The sequence below is a fragment of the Schistocerca cancellata genome, chromosome 10 (genome assembly GCF_023864275.1).
Source record: "Schistocerca cancellata isolate TAMUIC-IGC-003103 chromosome 10, iqSchCanc2.1, whole genome shotgun sequence".
NCBI lineage: Eukaryota > Metazoa > Arthropoda > Insecta > Orthoptera > Acrididae > Schistocerca > Schistocerca cancellata.
In genome coordinates, this window is record NC_064635.1 from 218,981,038 (window position 1) to 218,999,104 (window position 18,067).

The window sequence follows — 18,067 nt, forward strand, 5'->3', positions numbered from 1 at the left end:
AGATTTATTTCTCATATTTACTTCACTTCTTTGACTGATTACTAAATTTCAAGTAATGATGACAGATAGTACAATTATCCTTCAAAGAAAAAAGTGCAAGGACCAGATTGTCCCTTCCCTGTATTCTTTTCCATTATATGTACCAACCTATGATTCAATACTCTCAACGTATTTTTGGTTGTACAGCAGATTATACTTAGTGTTCTCTATTCTGTATATTCTTTGGTACTTGATTTTCTGGGGTTTCGACAAAACTTTTTGACCACATACCACTTTCTCACATGATGCTCCACAAAGCTGTCATTTCTGCCATGCACTTTTCATACATACACTGAAATAATTTTATAAGAAGACCATCCAATCCACGAAATTTACATTTCTTAACATGTTGGAACATTGCAAACTTTTACTCACAATAAATAGTTTAGGTCATCGTGTGAGCTCCTCAGCTCTCTCAATCTTAATGGTCAGTGAGTGACCCAACCAATATCCGCAAGTTTCTGATAGAAGTGTGCCAGCTTACCAGGTTGGAACTGAGGGAGGAGCTGTAGGTCAGGCTGCTCGAAGAGGTGAGGTACGACTCCACTGCACGGCTGAGGCGGCCCTGCACTATCCGAGCCTCCACCGCGACACGCGCCTCTTCCGAAGTCTGCTGCCCGGCATCCGCACGGAGCGGTTCTGTACGAGTCTCACTCGCAGCCTCTCTGGCACTGGCAGAATTCGGCAGGGGAGGGCTGGAGCGCGGGGAGGGGCCCTCCGGAGTGAAGCTGAAAGCGCTACGTGGCTCAGGGGGTGGGGACTCCGGGGGTGTGAGCGCCGGTGCTGGCGGTGCCTCAATCCGTGCTGAAACAGGTGGATGGCAGTTTCTGGTGCAAATTTCAGTTTTTATTTGAAGTTAATCTTATTATCTATTAAATTCCTTACATCACTGGGTGTATGGTCAAAGATTTTTGTAGCTGAATACCTCACTCCTTTCTGTGCCAAACTAATGCTGGGTAATGGATGGTGTATGTCATTTCTCCTTCTGGTATTTATGAATTTGCTTTTGAACTGACAACAATTTTCATAAAGGAGTAAATGAATTGTGAGACACTTGTTAACATGCTTTCTATAACAGGTTCTGGACTGGCATCACATATTATCCTTATTACATGCTTCTGTGTAATAAATACTTCCAATCACACCTGAGGCTGTACTTGACTAGAAGAGAGCCAGTTCAAATCCATGTTGCAAAAAAATTTTCACTGTTAGTATTTGGCTGCTAAAGGTAGGCAAGATGATTTTGAGCATTTCCTATCGACAGAATTCGTCCCAATGTCCCGTATTAATTTCTGAATTGCTCCAAACTGTATCGTGCATGAAGTGTCATCTGTCCATCAGATGCAGACATTACAGATTATGGTCCCTTTGGTGATATTCAAGAGGAGTAGTCTGTGTGACAATGTGACGTTTCATCATCTCCCATCTCTTGCACTATCAATCACAACACAGATTGTGTCATACACTATACTCCAACCCACCAAAGTCACCTACTTGAGCCAGTCACCCTAAGACACAACTGTCACACCTCACAAAGAAAACATGTCACAGTGTGTAGTAGAAATCCTTTCCAGATAGATGGCTGAACTACCCCTTCATGATTTTAAAGTGTCCACCTTCCATTTTACACAGGCATGTAACCCATAAAAACAAACAAATTTAGGAAATAGATAGCACTCAGCTTTTGAGATTACATTTACATAGCAATCTCATTTATGAAAATGAATTCCCCAGACTTAATTTATCAATTTAGTTCACGTACCGTTGCCGTATTGTTAATTACAACTACTTAGTTAAAAACTACAGTAGTTTAGTTTGTACATTTTCATTCATTAACAAGGTATGAAATTTAACTTATAGGGATATAATTTTCAGAGCACAGAAGTGTATTATGTGAATTACACAGGGTGCTAGTGCTAAAATAACATCACAGCAGTTCTTTAAACCATTTGCTACTTTACAAATGTAGAACAGAAGAGAATAAAACAGAGCTTTATTGTCTCATAATGTACAATTTTAAGTCTCTGAATTAATGTACATGACACTCAACAAAACACATATATTTTTACAGTTTTTCTTAAAATATAATTAACATAATATACTACATGAACTACATAATTGATACAAGTTGACTTTTTTTTAACAACAAACTATAACATCCTATGTATGTGCTCTCCTGATCAAATTTTCAGATTGTCCTTCATGAACTCTTCAATGGAATACCAACATTTCTGCACCAATTAGTCATATAAGATTTTTTATAATGTTTCTAAGTTAATATTGCCCCCCCATGAACCATGGACCTTGCCGTTGGTGGGGAGGCTCGCGTGCCTCAGCGATACAGATAGCCGTACCGTAGGTACAACCACAACGGATGGGTATCTGCAGAGAGGCCAGACAAACGTGTGGTTCCTGAAGAGGGGCAGCAGACTTTTCAGTAGTTGCAAGGGCAACAGTCTGGTTGATTGACTGATCTGGCCTTGTAACAATAACCAAAACGGCCTTGCTGTGCTGGTACTGCGAACGGCTGAAAGCAAGGGGAAACTACGGCCATAATTTTTCCCGAGGGCATGCAGCTTTACTGTATGATTAAATGATGATGGCGTCCTCTTGGGTAAAATATTCCAGAGGTAAAATAGTCCCCCATTCGGATCTCCGGGCGGGGACTACTCAAGAGCACGTCGTTATCAGGAGAAAGAAAACTGGTGTTCTACGGATCGGAGCGTGGAATGTCAGATCCCTTAATCGGGCAGGTAGGTTAGAAAATTTAAAAAGGGAAATGGATAGGTTAAAGTTAGATATAGTGGGAATTAGTGAAGTTCGGTGGCAGGAGAAACAAGACTTCTCGTCAGGTGACTACAGGGTTATAAACACAAAGTCAAATAGGGGTAATGCAGGAGTAGGTTCAATAATGAATAGGAAAATAGGAATGCGGGTAAGCTACTACAAACAGCATAGTGAACGCATTATTGTGGCCAAGATAGATACGAAGCCCACACCTACTACAGTAGTAGAAGTTTATATGCCAACTAGCTCTGCAGATGACGAAGAAATTGAAGAAATGTATGATGAAATAAAAGAAATTATTCAGGTAGTGAAGGGAGATGAAAATTTAATAGTCATGGGTGACTGGAATTCTAGTGTACGAAAAGGGAGAGAAGGAAACATAGTAGGTGAATATGGATTGGGGCTAAGAAATGAAAGAGGAAGCCGCCTGGTAGAATTTTGCACAGAGCACAACTTAATCATAGCTAACACTTGGTTTAAGAATCATGATAGAAGGTTGTATACATGGAAGAACCCTGGAGATACTAAAAGGTATCAGATAGATTATATAATGGTAAGACAGAGATTTAGGAACCAGGTTCTAAATTGTAAGACATTTCCAGGGGCAGATGTGGACTCTGACCACAATCTATTGGTTATGACCTGTAGATTAAAACTGAAGAAACTGCAAAAAGGTGGGAATTTAAGGAGATGGGACCTGGATAAACTGAAAGAACCAGAGGTTGTACAGTGTTTCAGGGAAAGCATAAGGGAACAATTGACTGGAATGGGGGAAAGAAATACAGTAAAAGAAGAATGGGTAGCTTTGAGGGATGAAGTGGTGAAGGCAGCAGAGGAGCAAGTAGGTAAAAAGACGAGGGCTAGTAGAAATCCTTGGATAACAGAAGAAATATTGAATTTAATTGATGAAAGGAGAAAATATAAAAATGCAGTAAATGAAGCAGGCAAAAAGGAATACAAACGTCTCAAAAATGAGATCGACAGGAAGTGCAAAATGGCTAAGCAGGGATGGCTAGAGGACAAATGTAAGGATGTAGAGGCTTATCTCACTAGGGGCAAGATAGATACTGCCTACAGGAAAATTAAAGAGACTTTTGGAGATAAGAGAACCACTTGTATAAACATCAAGAGTTCAGATGGAAACCCAGTTCTAAGCAAAGAAGGGAAAGCAGAAAGGTGGAAGGAGTATATAGAGGGTCTATACAAGGGCGATGTACTTGAGGACAATATTATGGAAATGGAAGAGGATGTAGATGAAGATGAAATGGGAGATACGATACTGCGTGAAGAGTTTGACAGAGCACTGAAAGACCTAAGTTGAAACAAGGCCCCCGGAGTTGACAACATTCCATTGGAACTACTGACGGCCTTGGGAGAGCCAATCCTGACAAAACTCTACCATCTGGTGAGCAAGATGTATGAAACAGGCGAAATACCCTAAGACTTCAAGAAGAATATAATAATTCCAATCCCAAAGAAAGCAGGTGTTGACAGATGTGAAAATTACCGAACAATCAGTTTAATAAGCCACAGTTGCAAAATACTAACATGAATTCTTTACAGACGAATGGAAAAACTAGTAGAAGTCGATCTAGGGGAAGATCAGTTTGGATTCCGTAGAAATACTGGAACACGTGAGGCAATACTGACCTTACGACTTATCTTAGAAGAAAGATTAAGGAAAGACAAATCTACGTTTCTAGCATTTGTAGACTTAGAGAAAGCTTTTGACAATGTTGACTGGAATACTCTCTTTCAAATTCTAAAGGTGGCAGGGGTAAAATACAGGGAGCGAAAGGCTATTTACAATTTGTACAGAAACCAGATGGCAGTTATAAGAGTTGAGGGACATGAAAGGGAAGCAGTGGTTGGGAAGGGAGTAAGACAGGGTTGTAGCCTCTCCCCGATGTTATTCAATCTGTATATTGAGCAAGCAGTAAAGGAAACAAAAGAAAATTTCGGAGTAGGTATTAAAATCCATGGAGAAGAAATAAAAACTTTGAGGTTCGCCGATGACATTGTAATTCTGTCAGAGACAGCAAAGAACTTGGAAGAACAGTTGAATGGAATGGACAGTGTCTTGAAAGGAGTGTATAAGATGAACATCAACAAAAGCAAAACAAGGATAATGGAATGTAGTCAAATTAAGTCGGATCATGCTGAGGGAATTAGATTAGGAAATGAGACACTTAAAGTAGTAAAGGAGTTTTGCTATTTGGGGAGCAAAATAACTGATGATGGTCGAAGTAGAGAGGATATAAAATGTAGACTGGCAATGGCAAGGAAAGCGTTTCTGAAGAAGAGAAATTTGTTAACATCGAGTATAGATTTAAGTGTCAGGAAGTCATTTCTGAAAGTATTTGTATGGAGTGTAGCCATGTATGGAAGTGAAACATGGACGGTAAATAGTTTGGACAAGAAGAGAATAGAAGCTTTCGAAATGTGGTGCTACAGAAGAATGCTGAAGATTAGATGGGTAGATCACATAACTAATGAGGAAGTATTGAATAGGATTGGGGAGAAGAGAAGTTTGTGGCACAACTTGACCAGAAGAAGGGATCGGTTGGTAGGACATGTTCTGAGGCATCAAGGGATCACCAATTTAGTATTGGAGGACAGAGTGGAGTGTAAAAATCGTAGGGGGAGACCAAGAGATGAATACACTAAACAGATTCAGAAGGATGTAGGTTGCAGTAGGTACTGGGAGATGAAGAAGCTTGCACAGGATAGAGTAGCATGGAGAGCTGCATCAAACCAGTCTCAGGACTGAAGACCACAACAACAAACAAGTTAATATTGAACAATTACTTTCCTTTTACTTTGTTGTAAATTTTCATGCCCATATTCTGTGGAGTTTGAGCATAAAGTTTTCATGTTGGGTGGAAAGCATATAATTATTTTATTCCTGCTGTTGCAATCATCTTAAATTGGTTCACTACAAATAAATCAAAGATACTATGTACAAATATATCTAAAAACAAAGATGATGTGACTTACCATACGAAAGCGCTGGCAGGTCGATAGACACACAAACAAACACAAACATACACACAAAATTTAAGCTTCCACAACCAACGGTTGCTTCGTCAGGAAAGAGGGAAGGAGAGGAAAAGACGAAAGAATGTGGGTTTTAAGGGAGAGGGTAAGGAGTCATTCCAAGCCCGGGAGCGGAAAGACTTACCTTAGGGGGAAAAAAGGACAGGTATACACTTGCACACACACCCATATCCAACCGCACATACACAGACACAAGCAGACATTTGTAAAGGCAAAGAGATTCGGCAGAGATGTCAGTTGAGGCAGAAGTACAGAGGAAAAGATGTTGTTGAAAGACAGGTGAGGTATGAGCAGCGGCAACTTGAAATTAGCAGAGGTTGACGCCTGGCGGCCTCTTCTCGTTATCTGCCAGGCCTCAACCTCCGCTAATTTCAAGTTGCCGCTGCTCATACCTCACCTGTCTTTCAACAACATCTTTTCCTCTGTACTTCTGCCCCGACTGACATCTCTGCTGAAACTCTTTGCCTTTACAAATGTCTGCTTGTGTCTGTGTATGTGCGGTTTGATATGGGTGAGTGTGCGAGTGTATACCTGTCCTTTTTTCCCCCTAAGGTAAGTCTTTCCGCTTCCGGGATTGGAATGACTCCTTACCCTCTCCCTTAAAACCCACATCCTTTCGTCTTTTCCTTTCCTTCCCTCTTTCCTGACGAAGCAACCGTTGGTTGCGAAAGCTTAAATTTTGTGTGTATGTTTGTGTTTGTTTGTGTGTCTATCGACCTGCCAGCGCTTTCGTTTGGTAAGTCACATCATCTTTGTTTTTAGATATATTTTTCCCACGTGGAATGTTTCCCTCTATTAAATCTTTACTATGTACAAATATAATCAGTGCATATATGCAGAGTGAGGGAACATTTAATATACTCAGATTTTTTTTAGGAGTGGGTGACATGCTTTTCTTCGGTTTTGACATTCAAGACATTTAAATTGAGTTACCCCAATTCTGTACCTTATTACTGATTTGAAGTAGCTGTGAAACAATACTTGCCTTATTTTCATGGTGGTAGCATAAGACACCGAAGAGCCAAAGAAACTGGTACACCTGCTAATATCAAGTAGGGCCAGCAAGCACACAGAAGTGTCATCACATGACATGGCATGGACTCGGCTAATGTCTGAGGTAGTGTTGGAGGGAACTGAAACAATGAATCCTGAAGGACTGTCAATAAATCCATAAGAGTACAAGGGGGGTGGAGATCTCTTCCGAACAGCACATTGCAAGGCATCCCAGATATGCTTAATAATGTTCATGTCTGGGGAATTTGATGTCCAGTGGAAGTGTTTAAACTCAGAAGAGTGTTCCTGGAGCCACAGTGTAGCAATTCCAGATGTGTGGGGTGTCACATTGTCCTGCTAGAATTACCCAAGTTTGTAGGAATTCACAATGGACATGAATGGGTGTATATGATCAGGCATGATGCTTATGTATGCGTCATCTTTCAGAGTCATATGTAGACATATCAGGCATCCCATATCACTTCAACTGCACACAGCTCACACAGTTAAAGTGCCTCTGCCAGCTTGAACAGTCTCCTCTGACATGCAGAGTTCATGAATTTATGCGATTGTCTCCATATCTGTACACGTCCATCTGCTCGATACACTTTGAAATGAGACTCATCCAGCCAGGCAACATGTTTCCAGTCATTGACAGTCCAATATTGGTGTTGACAGGTACAGGTACCATCAAGGGTACACAAGTGGGCCTTTGGCTGTGAAAGTCCACATCAATGATGATACATTGAATAATTCGCACACTGACACTTTCTGATGGCCCAGCATTGAAATCTACATCAATCTGCAGAAGGGTTGCACTTCTGTCATACTGAATCATCCTCTTCAGTCATCACTGGTCCCATTCTTGCAGGATCTTTTTCCAACCGCATTGATGTCAGAGATTTGATGTTTTACCAGATTCCTGATATTCATGGCACACTCTTGAAATGGTTATATGGGGAAATCCCCACTTCACCCCTATCTCGGAGATGCTGTGTCCCACTGCTCATGTGCCGATTATAACACCATGTTAAAACTCACTTAAGTCTTGATAACCTGTGGTAACTGATGTAACAACTGTACTACACACTTGTTGTCTTGTCTTATCACAGCACCATATTCTGCCTGTTGACATATCTCTGTATTTGAATGTGTATGCCTATACCAGTTTCTTTGGTGCTTCAGAGTATAATATAACCATCACAAACACTGAGCTATTTAATTTATTTGCTAAGTATCCTATATGTGAGACCCATGATGAATTTTTATCAGGATCAGTTGCTCCTGATGAAGATGATGGAGGAAATTGTTGAAAGCTCAAGGTTTTACCCTGAACTGACAAGGCAAGAAATCTAAGAATGTTTTACACAACAGTGCCATCATCAAATACTTTGTCCTCATGCATTCCTAGGAATTTCAGGCAGCTGGCTTCCTGCAAATCCTGGTTGTTGTGATTGTTTTGAACATCATTTAACTCTTCTTGTTTTGTTTAAACTGCATTAATGGAGTTTTTTCCATTTTTAATTTTAACCCATTTAAGTTAAACTACATACCTAATTTCTCTAAAGTATTTATGACAGTTTGAGGAACTGGACCAGTACTGTTAATTTCAGTGATTAAAAATGTGTCATCTGAAAACAAAACTCAGTGGCACTCGATATTAAGCTGTATGTCATTTAGGAAAAACAGATACAGAATAGGACCTAAGACTGAAACTTGGGGTACTCCTTGTGGAATGGTTTTCCATTATGAAACATAGTTTCCTCTCTGATATAATAACCATTATTGGTTTGGTAGTATCTAAACCAGGGGTGGCAAACCAACAGCCCGCGGGCCACACGTGGCCCCCAGGGCACCAATTTTTGGCCCGTGGAGCTGTTTCACACGAATGAAAAATTTAACTTTTATTTCAGTTAAAACCCCCAAAACAGCATTCCATCAACCATATTTCACATCATATCCAATTACAATAGGTAGATCATTGATTCAAATATTGTTAGATTTTCATCTATATTCCTGCTGGAAAAAAATAACTGTGTTGGATTTATTTTGAAAAGTTGCCACTCCATCTTGAAGAAAATATAGTTTTCCTTGACCAGGCAACAATTAGCTGTAGTATGGACTGAGCAAGCAGATACATTTCTTGTGATGCGCAAGTGCCAGGCATAGCCGATAATTCCATATTTAATTTTGCGACAAACTCACAACACTATTGGATGTAAAGTTACAGCCCTTCACATGCATACGAAGTGCATATTCGATTGCAACTGACCTATCATCACATCAGATTAGCCAGCTTATATCTTTTTTTACAATTGACTTGTGGTGCCTGTCTTTAATTTCAGTAGGCTGGCATTTACACACATCAAAAAAAGTTTTGCATCACTTCGGTTTTGAGAGTTCCGGAACCTGTACAAAAAATTGGAATACAGGTCTACATAAACATCATTTCCGCCCTTTTTATTGCTCATGAAAACCACACATTGCATCTTGTACCATCATACAGTGAGACCTTCAGTGGTGGTGATCCAAATTGCTGTCTACACTGGTACCTCTAATACCCAGTAGCACGTCTTCTTGCACTGATTCATTGTAGCATACTATCCTCAAGTTCATCAAGATACTGTTAGTGTCAACGGCGATTCAGTGTAGATCCCTCAGAGTGGTTGATGGGTCATGTCATCCATAAACAGCCCTTTTCAATCTATCCCAGACATGTTCGATAGGGTTCTTGTATAGAGAACTTGCTGGCCACTCAAGTCAAGTGGTGTCATTATCCTGAAGGAAATGATTCAGAAGATGAGCATGATGGGGGCACAAATTGTCTTCCAAGAAGATGAATGCCTCGCCAATATGCTGTCGGTATGATTGTACTGTTGGTCGGAGGATGGCATTCACGTATCGTTCAGCCATTACGGCTCCTTCCTGTACGTCAGTTCCACATTATGCCACTCCAAAACAGTAGAGAACCTCCACCTTGCTTCACTTGCTTCACTCGTGGCTAAGACGTTCAGCCTGACTGGGCTGCCTCCAAACATGTCTCTGACGATTGTTTGGTTGATGCCAATTCTGAGCGGTCCATTAGGCATGTTGTTGGGCCCATCTGTACTGCACTGCATGATGTCATGGTTGTGAAGATGGACCTTGCCATGGATGTTGGGAGTGAAGTTGCACAACACGCAGCCTATTGCACACAGTTTGAGTCATATTATGACGTCCTGCAGCTGCATGAAAAGCATGATTCAACATGGTGGTGTTGCTGTCAGGGTTCCTCTCAGCCATAGTCCATGGGTAGTCGTCATCCACTGCAGTAGTAGCCCTTGGGTGGCCTGAGCGAGGCGTGTCATCAACAGTTCCTGTCTCTCTGTATCTCCTCCATGTCCAAACAGCATCATTTTGGTTGACTCCAAGATGCCTGGACACTTCCCTTGTTCAGAGGCCTTCCTGGCACAAAGTAAAAATGCAGACATGATCAAACTGTGGTACTGACTGTCTAGGCATGGTTGAACTACTGACAACCTGAGCCATGTACCTCCTCCCTGGTGGAATGACTGGAACTGATCGGTTGTCGGACTCCCTCCGTCTAATAGGCGGTGCTCATGCATGGTTGTTTACATCTTTTGGCAGTTTTAGTGACATCTCCGAGCAGTCAAAGAGACTGTGTCTGTGATACAATATCCACAGTCAATGTCTTCAGGAGTTCTGGGAACCGGGGTGACGCAAAACTTTTTTTGATGTCTGTATTTTATGTATTCAATTGGGTAGGGACACCAATCGACATTAGCAATTGTCAAAGGTAGTAAAGGGATTCTCCTAGTCTTTCTCTCTTATTTATAGAAACTAATAATGTTATCTACTTGAAATGTAGAATCAAAGCTATTTTAACATGGCAAAATGATTAAGGAATGCTTAGAGACCGTCGCTGAAATTGAGTGTCAAGAAAAAAAAAAGGATTTTTCAAAACTAAGCCAGTGTCATCAAACTATTACTATACATGTAGATGGCATTGGCAGAGAAATTGAAAACAAAAAAATCACGCATCTGAGTTTACATTTTATTCTCTAGCTTCGGCTGATTGCACAGATATGGTGGATACCACAGAAGTGGCAATTTATGTCAGAGGTTTTTGATGCCCATTTTAACAAACCAGAAGAATTAGTGACATTGTATCCACTTAAGGCTACCACAAAGTCACAAGATTTGTTGGAAGCAGTTATATTGACATTAAGTTGCTTTTTGTTAGAACTTAACAACATATCAGGGCTAACAATGGATGGTGCTCTAGAAATGGCTGGAAAGCATGGAGATTTAGATAAATGAAAATGAGGCATGCAAAGTTGTCATACATCAATACTAAACTTTCACTGCATTATCCATCGAGAGAATTTATGTGTCAAGTCTCCCTCAAAATGTACCATGTCATATAGGTAGTTGTCAAAAGAGTGAACTTCATTACGTCAAAAGGACTAAATCACCATCAGTTCCAAGAATTTATGAAGTCTTTAAATCAGAGCATAACAATATATACAGAAGTAAGTTGGCTAACCTGTGTCCAAATGTTGAAAAGAGTGTTTGATTTGAAGCAAGAAATACAATCATTCTTTGAAAGCAAGTCAAAGAGACTCACGGAGTTTGAGGATAAATAATGGCTTTCCTACTTTGCATTCTTGGTCAATATAACTAGCCACCTAAATGATGTTAATACTCAACTATAAGGAAAACATTAGCTAATTAATGTCATGCTTGAACTCATTTCTGCATTCCAAATGGGAACAACAGCTACAAACAAAAAATTTCACACTTTTCCTACTTTGTCAAAGTAATTAATTGTCACATTGGCAGCAGCAATTAAATGCTTGATATCTGACTTGAAATATGAATTCAAAAACCAATTTCAAGATTTTGAGAAACATCATCTGCTTTTTTCTGTATTTGCTATGCTATTCTCCATGGACATGAGTTCACTACTGGGACATTTACAAATGGAATGCTGCGAAATGCAATATGATGCACAGTAAAAAGGGAAATTTAATCAAACAATGGAAAATCCATGATGGAAGTAACAATATTATGATAAGGAAAGTTGCTACTCACCATATAGCGGAGATGCTGAGATGCAGATAGGCAGAACAAAAGATTTTCGCACTTAAAGCTTTCGGCCAATGGCTAATATGAAGAAATATCCAGCACTTTACAAAATAAGTTTTAAAAAAATTCAGTATTTGGAAACACTTACAAGTGTGAACAGCTTTTTAGTTGGATGAATTACATAAAATCAGAAATGAGAACACAAAATGCTGTTGTTCATTTGAGAAACTCTGCATGAAGCAACAATTTCAGTTGACATCAATATTGACTCACTCAGTTCAGTCAAACACAGCCAGATACCCCACTAACATTGTATTTCATTAAATTGGATAATAAATATTCTTTCCTCAGATTTGTTTTATTTTCTTTAATAAATGAATTAATATTTGTTGCTCATTTTGGTTCACAAAACAAAAATTAGTAATGCAGCCAGTGGGGAAATTCCCCCTCGAAAATTTGGCACACTCACTGAATAGGTTGGCTATCCCTGACGTAAACCATTCTAATTCAGGGTCCTTAATTTCATATTTTCCCAGTTTACAGAGCAGCTAGCAGTGGTTCACACTATTGTAGGCCTTTGATAGCCCACAAAAAATTCCTGTTTCACAATGTATAGTCATGAATGCTTTCCATAATTACCAGTATTTCTCTTTTCTCAAAAAAGGACAAAATGAAAGGGAAAGCTGCTACTCACCATATAGCAGAGATGCTGAGTCATAGATAGGCACAACAAAAAGACTATCACAATATAAGTGTGTGTGCCTGTCATCTATTTTTGACAAAGGCCGTTTTGGACAAAAGCTTATACTGTGACAGTCTTTTTGTTGTGCCTATCTGGGACTCAGCATCTCCACTGTATGGTGAGTAGCAACTTCCCTTTTCATAATATTGTTACATTATATCCTGGATTTTCCAATGTTTAAAAGTACAAAATGTATCCACAAGAACTTCAAGCATTTAATTTTTAGAAAAGGCCCACATATACAGCTACACATGTATTCAACATCTCTTCTGGGCAGTTAAATGTCTTGTGGTTAATATAGTTGATTTTAAGAGTGAATTAATGGCTTTTAAGTAGCTGAAATCTTTCTGCTCTATTAAAGACTGTCTTCACAGGTACTGGGATTACATTATATGAAGGACTTGAAAAGGAAGTAGTAATTGAGACAGGAGTGAGACTGGGTTGTAGCCTATCCCCCATATCTTTGAAAACAGTACAAGGTTATGAATTAAAAGAAAGTAAGGTTTGCTGATCACATTGCATTTCTCACAGAGAGAGTAGAGAGCATGCAAAATCATTTGAATAGAATGGATACTATCACAAAAAATTGTTGTAAGATGAATATCAATAAATGCAAAATTAGGCTAATGGACATGTAGTTGATATAAGTCAGCTGATGCAGAGGGAAATAGATTAGGAAATGACACTCAAAAATCAGTATATGAGTTTCATTATTTGAGCGAAAGAGTCAGTGCAAACACCAGAAGTAAAGAGAACATATACTGAGGACTGGAAATACCAACAAACAATTTCTGAAAAAAAGATATGTTCACATCTAATACAAATTAACATCTTAAAAAGCTTTTACTGAAAATGTATCTCTAGAGTGTAACCTTACATGAAAAGTAAGCTATATTGGGACTTTCTCATTCATTTAATCAAAGTATGTTCTGTAATATTAGATGTTATGCATGAATAAAAGCTCTCTTTCTCATGAAAGAGTTAGCCCATAATGTGTGGACACGTCACTGTCTTGTCACATGAACTCACAAAAGCTGCACACTGAACAGGCACAAAACATTAAAAATCTCAGGTCTAGAATTCAAAATACCAAAAACATTAAGCATACAGTGCAGCTAACATATACAGCTTTAAATATCACTTAAAAACATGTCTTCTAGTACGATTTGTTGTGGTAAAGTGTTCAGAAATGTGAAGTCAGCAGATAAATAAGCTACCTATAGATTTTATCTTGGTGTCACGCAGTACAACAAAAAGAAGATACAATATGTAAAATTTTGGCTAGAGCGTGATATCCCCCCACCCCTTGAAATCTATGTTGTGGTGACAGACCAATGTGTAGTGTAGCCTGAGGCCCATATTGGTTCCAACTGATAAATGTTGCAGCCTTCCCCAGTATAGAAACCATGAGCCATGCCTGATGAAGGCGAAACACGTATGAAAAACAACACAAACAAAAAGGGAATGGAAACTTTTTAACTGTGATGCTACAGAAGAATGTTGATGATCATTAGATGGCTAGATTGTGTAACTAAAGAAAAGGTATTGAATTGAGTTGGACAGAAAAGAGGTTTATGGCACCATTTGACAAAAAAAGGGACCAGTTGATAGGACACATCTTGAGATGTCAAGGATAGCATGGAGAGCTGCATTAAACCAGTCTTCTGACCGAAGACTTCACCATCCGCCAAGGATGTGAGACAAATTTAGTTATGTAACAATGCTTTGACTTATAACATATTCTGTATTAGCACTTTTATTTAATGACTTATCACAGATTTAAGTTATTCATTTCCTTTGTGATTACAGAAACTGTGCATTCTTAAGTTTACCTACATTACATTTATACCAGCGAAAACGTTTAATATTACTAGACCAGAATGGCCTCTTCAGGCTACGGTTCAGAAATAGAAAGAGACATACTCACATCGCCACTTGTACATTGTGACACGCTCCCTCACACGCTCCGGACTGGGCGGCGGTGTGGCAACTCTCGCGCCAGCGCCGTACGCTCCGCTCCGAGGCGACGGGGACCTCTCTGGCGTGACGACACGGTGGGCAGGCCCGGGCCGGCTGCGCTCTGGAGATGACACAGGAGTAGGGATTGGGAGGTGGATAGGGAGGTGGACAGTGGTCACTCCGCCCGTGCGCCTGCTGCGGATCCTCACTGTGCCGAACCGCTCAGGCGAGAGTGGCGTACGCGTGGGTGACGGTGGTACGCGCGAGGGCGAGTGAGTGGCAGGCTCCGGGCTAGGTGGCGCGTGGTGGCCGGTCGATTCCTGAATGTCACCAGCAGCTTATATTGTAAGGACACACTTGACGATACATATCCGAAATTTCATTGAGAAAGAAAATTGCTTCCGGCCACACTGTTTTTGAAACAATAATTCCTTTTTCTTTTTCTTTAAGTAGTGATGGGCCTCGGTGCATTATCAGATCACAGTGACGATTTCTACTTGAAGTTTCTACACTTTTGCTCTATAATAGAAAACAGCATAAGTGACCCCACCTCCCTTCCCCACAACCTTCTGACTCTGTGCCTATTGGCATTCTAGTCCCTGCACACTCAGCCTGACAGCATTCCCCTCTCTGCCCATCCATACACTACTATCCCTTCCCCTTCTCGTTATCCTCCTAATTGCTGCTAGTATCCCACACGACAGTTGCAATCTGGCCTGAGCTGCCGGAGTTGGCGGTCACGTATGTGTCAGGCGTGCTGCTTGTGTGTATGAATGGTATGTTTTTCTCTGCTGCGTCCAAAAGCTTTATGTAAGTGTCTTTTAATTGTGGCTGTCTCCAAGTTAACATATCTTCTGTATGGTAAGTAGCAATTTATCTCTCCCTATGTAATCGGCACTTAGTTTTACAGCAGTTTCCCCTTTCTCAAATCTTACAGTTAATTCTAATTTTTGATTGAATGTCAACACATGTTTCTTTTATTTCCCCATCATCTCTTTTACAAATTTCTTTTAACCTGATTTATTGACACTTACATGCTGACTAATATCATAATAGTGATTTTGTTTTTTAAGGGGGGTAGGACATCAAACGGGCCGACTTGGAGCAGGAGAGGCACCACAGGACATTTCAATTTCCACTGTGTATACTTTTACAAATAAATTCATAAAACTATGTCAGCATGACCAGGAAGGATTCAGAATTCACACTCATAACAGTGGAAGTTCCAAAACATAAAAAAGTAATTTTTTTTACATCTGAAATTTCATCATTTCTTTCTCTTACTAATGGCAGCATTTGTTGCTATAGGTACACTTTTCTTCATAAGTAAGAGAGATTCTTTGATGAATTTTGCACAGCATACAAACCATACTTAAAGGTGTATGAGACTCTAGAATTTTCCAAATCTATTAAAAACTGTGGTAAATATTGAGATAATTAACTATAAAATTTGTGTTTTTTCTAAACATGAACTTTAAAATATAGCAGCACATTCGTTTTTTCATAAATTAAGTGAAAAAATGATGAAATTTCACATGTAAAAAAAAAAATTGTCATGTTTTCGAAGTTCCACTGCAATGAGTGTGAATCCTGAATCCTTCGTGGTGATGCTGACAACGTTTTATGAATTTATTTGTAAAACTATAGACACTGGAAATTACAATGTCCTGTGATGCCTCTCCTGCTCCAAGTCGGCCCATTTGACGTTCTACCCCCCTTAATTACATTTAACAGCCTGGCCAGTAACAATTGAAAAGTACTCTGTTGTCATGTGGCAAGTGTTTAACAATTTAATTGGTACTTACTGTCATGCAGTGTATCCTTCCATCCTCCGCCCCCCCCCCCCCCAGCCCCTTTTTTTTGGGTGCATGAATAACCCACAAACCATATAATCCACACACAAATAATAAGGAGTATCATTTATTCTCTTGTTTTTTGTCACGACAAATCAAATCATCTAGCTGACATGTCAGCTGCGAACACAACAGAATTGAACACATTTGTCTCCTATACTGTCCTCGCCCTGGTCCATGTTTCAGGATAGTAAACATCAATGTAGTTGCTCATTAGCATGATAAAGAACATCTATTCTTGAAGCAAGCAGAAGGTACACAATGTATGATCAGTGTAAAAGTCTTTGTAAATCATAATATCATTTACCATGTTTTACAAACTACAAGACACACATTTTTCTTCAAAAAATTGCCTCCAGGATTCAAGTGCATCTTATACCCAAAATTAATATAAAAATGTCCATTGTCTTATTTAAAATTCCTGCCAATCTTAAAACTGGCCACATATTCGATGCCATGGGAAATCTATCTCTATCTGGCAACACTGGATTCAACTGGCAGCAGCAGTGCACTGATGCGACGAACGTGAGTTGTGGGGATTGACAAGCTTGCTAACAGTGTCTCCCTTGCACTCTACTATCACAAACCCTGAATGCCCTATGGCCCAGTGGTTCCTAACCTGGGGTAAAATGAAATTTTCTGAGGAGTAAAAACAAAAGTGCTCAACTGTGTTTCAGTCAAGAAACTAAATTATTTTTAAAAGGTTGTAACTACAAAGGGCATTCCTTATTGATTTGCACTTTAATTTTCATATTGTACTTGGTGCACCATTTGACTCATCATTACAGTTGCAAATATGTAGTACTTTTGTCTAACTGTAGGTGGCAAGACAAGATGTGGAATCCCTGCACACTACAGCCTATTTTTCCAACTGCCGACATTACATGAGTGAACAATATGGAGTGTGATCATCAAGAACAGTGCTGGATGACATTGTTTCAGTGGAAGTAGGGTGTAAATACTGCAGATATTTACAGGCGACTGGTGGAAATGTGTGGAGAGTGTGTATCATCATGGTAAACAACAATGCTCTGCCCTGTATGAATCAGGAAACCCCCACAGCCATTAATGAAAGGGGGTGCCAGGTACTGTCACACCAACCGTATTCTCCTGGCTTGGCCCCCTTAACTTCTGTAGGCCCCTTCCATCCACTGCAGCTGCTCACAGTACCTGGAAATCTGCAAAATGATGTCTGCACAGAGGTTGCTCCACTGCCTTGAATAAGTGATAATAAGAAGAGTCAAATTGTGTACCGCGAATAATGGGAAAAAGTAAAGTGTAAATCAATATGGACCACCCTTATATTGTCACTATTTGATAAAATTGTAATACTGATTACTTAAGTTACCAGTAATTACAATTTTAGGTACTACCAATAATATGTGACAAAATCTGGTGGAGGCTACAGTTCATTGAACAAATCTACGAACAATTTCACATGGCTGGTCCACAATACATATACTTCATTCTTTGTACCGGGAAACATTCCACGTGGGAAAATTATATCTAAAAACAAAGATGATGTGACTTACCAAACGAAAGCCCTGGC

At 39.7% G+C, this 18,067-nt stretch overlaps 1 protein-coding gene across 1 annotated transcript in view; it reads right to left on the minus strand.

Moving 5' to 3' along the window:
- The window catches only part of LOC126106282 (serine/arginine repetitive matrix protein 1-like), a 195,088-nt gene that overhangs the window by 67,728 nt on the left and 109,293 nt on the right, over nucleotides 1–18,067 (minus strand). The window contains exons 11-12 of the mRNA XM_049912503.1: nucleotides 14,634–14,985; nucleotides 524–843 (exon numbers count right to left, since the gene is read on the minus strand). Of these exons, the coding sequence (XP_049768460.1) occupies nucleotides 524–843; nucleotides 14,634–14,985 (672 nt within the window). The remainder of the gene's footprint in view (nucleotides 1–523; nucleotides 844–14,633; nucleotides 14,986–18,067) is intronic.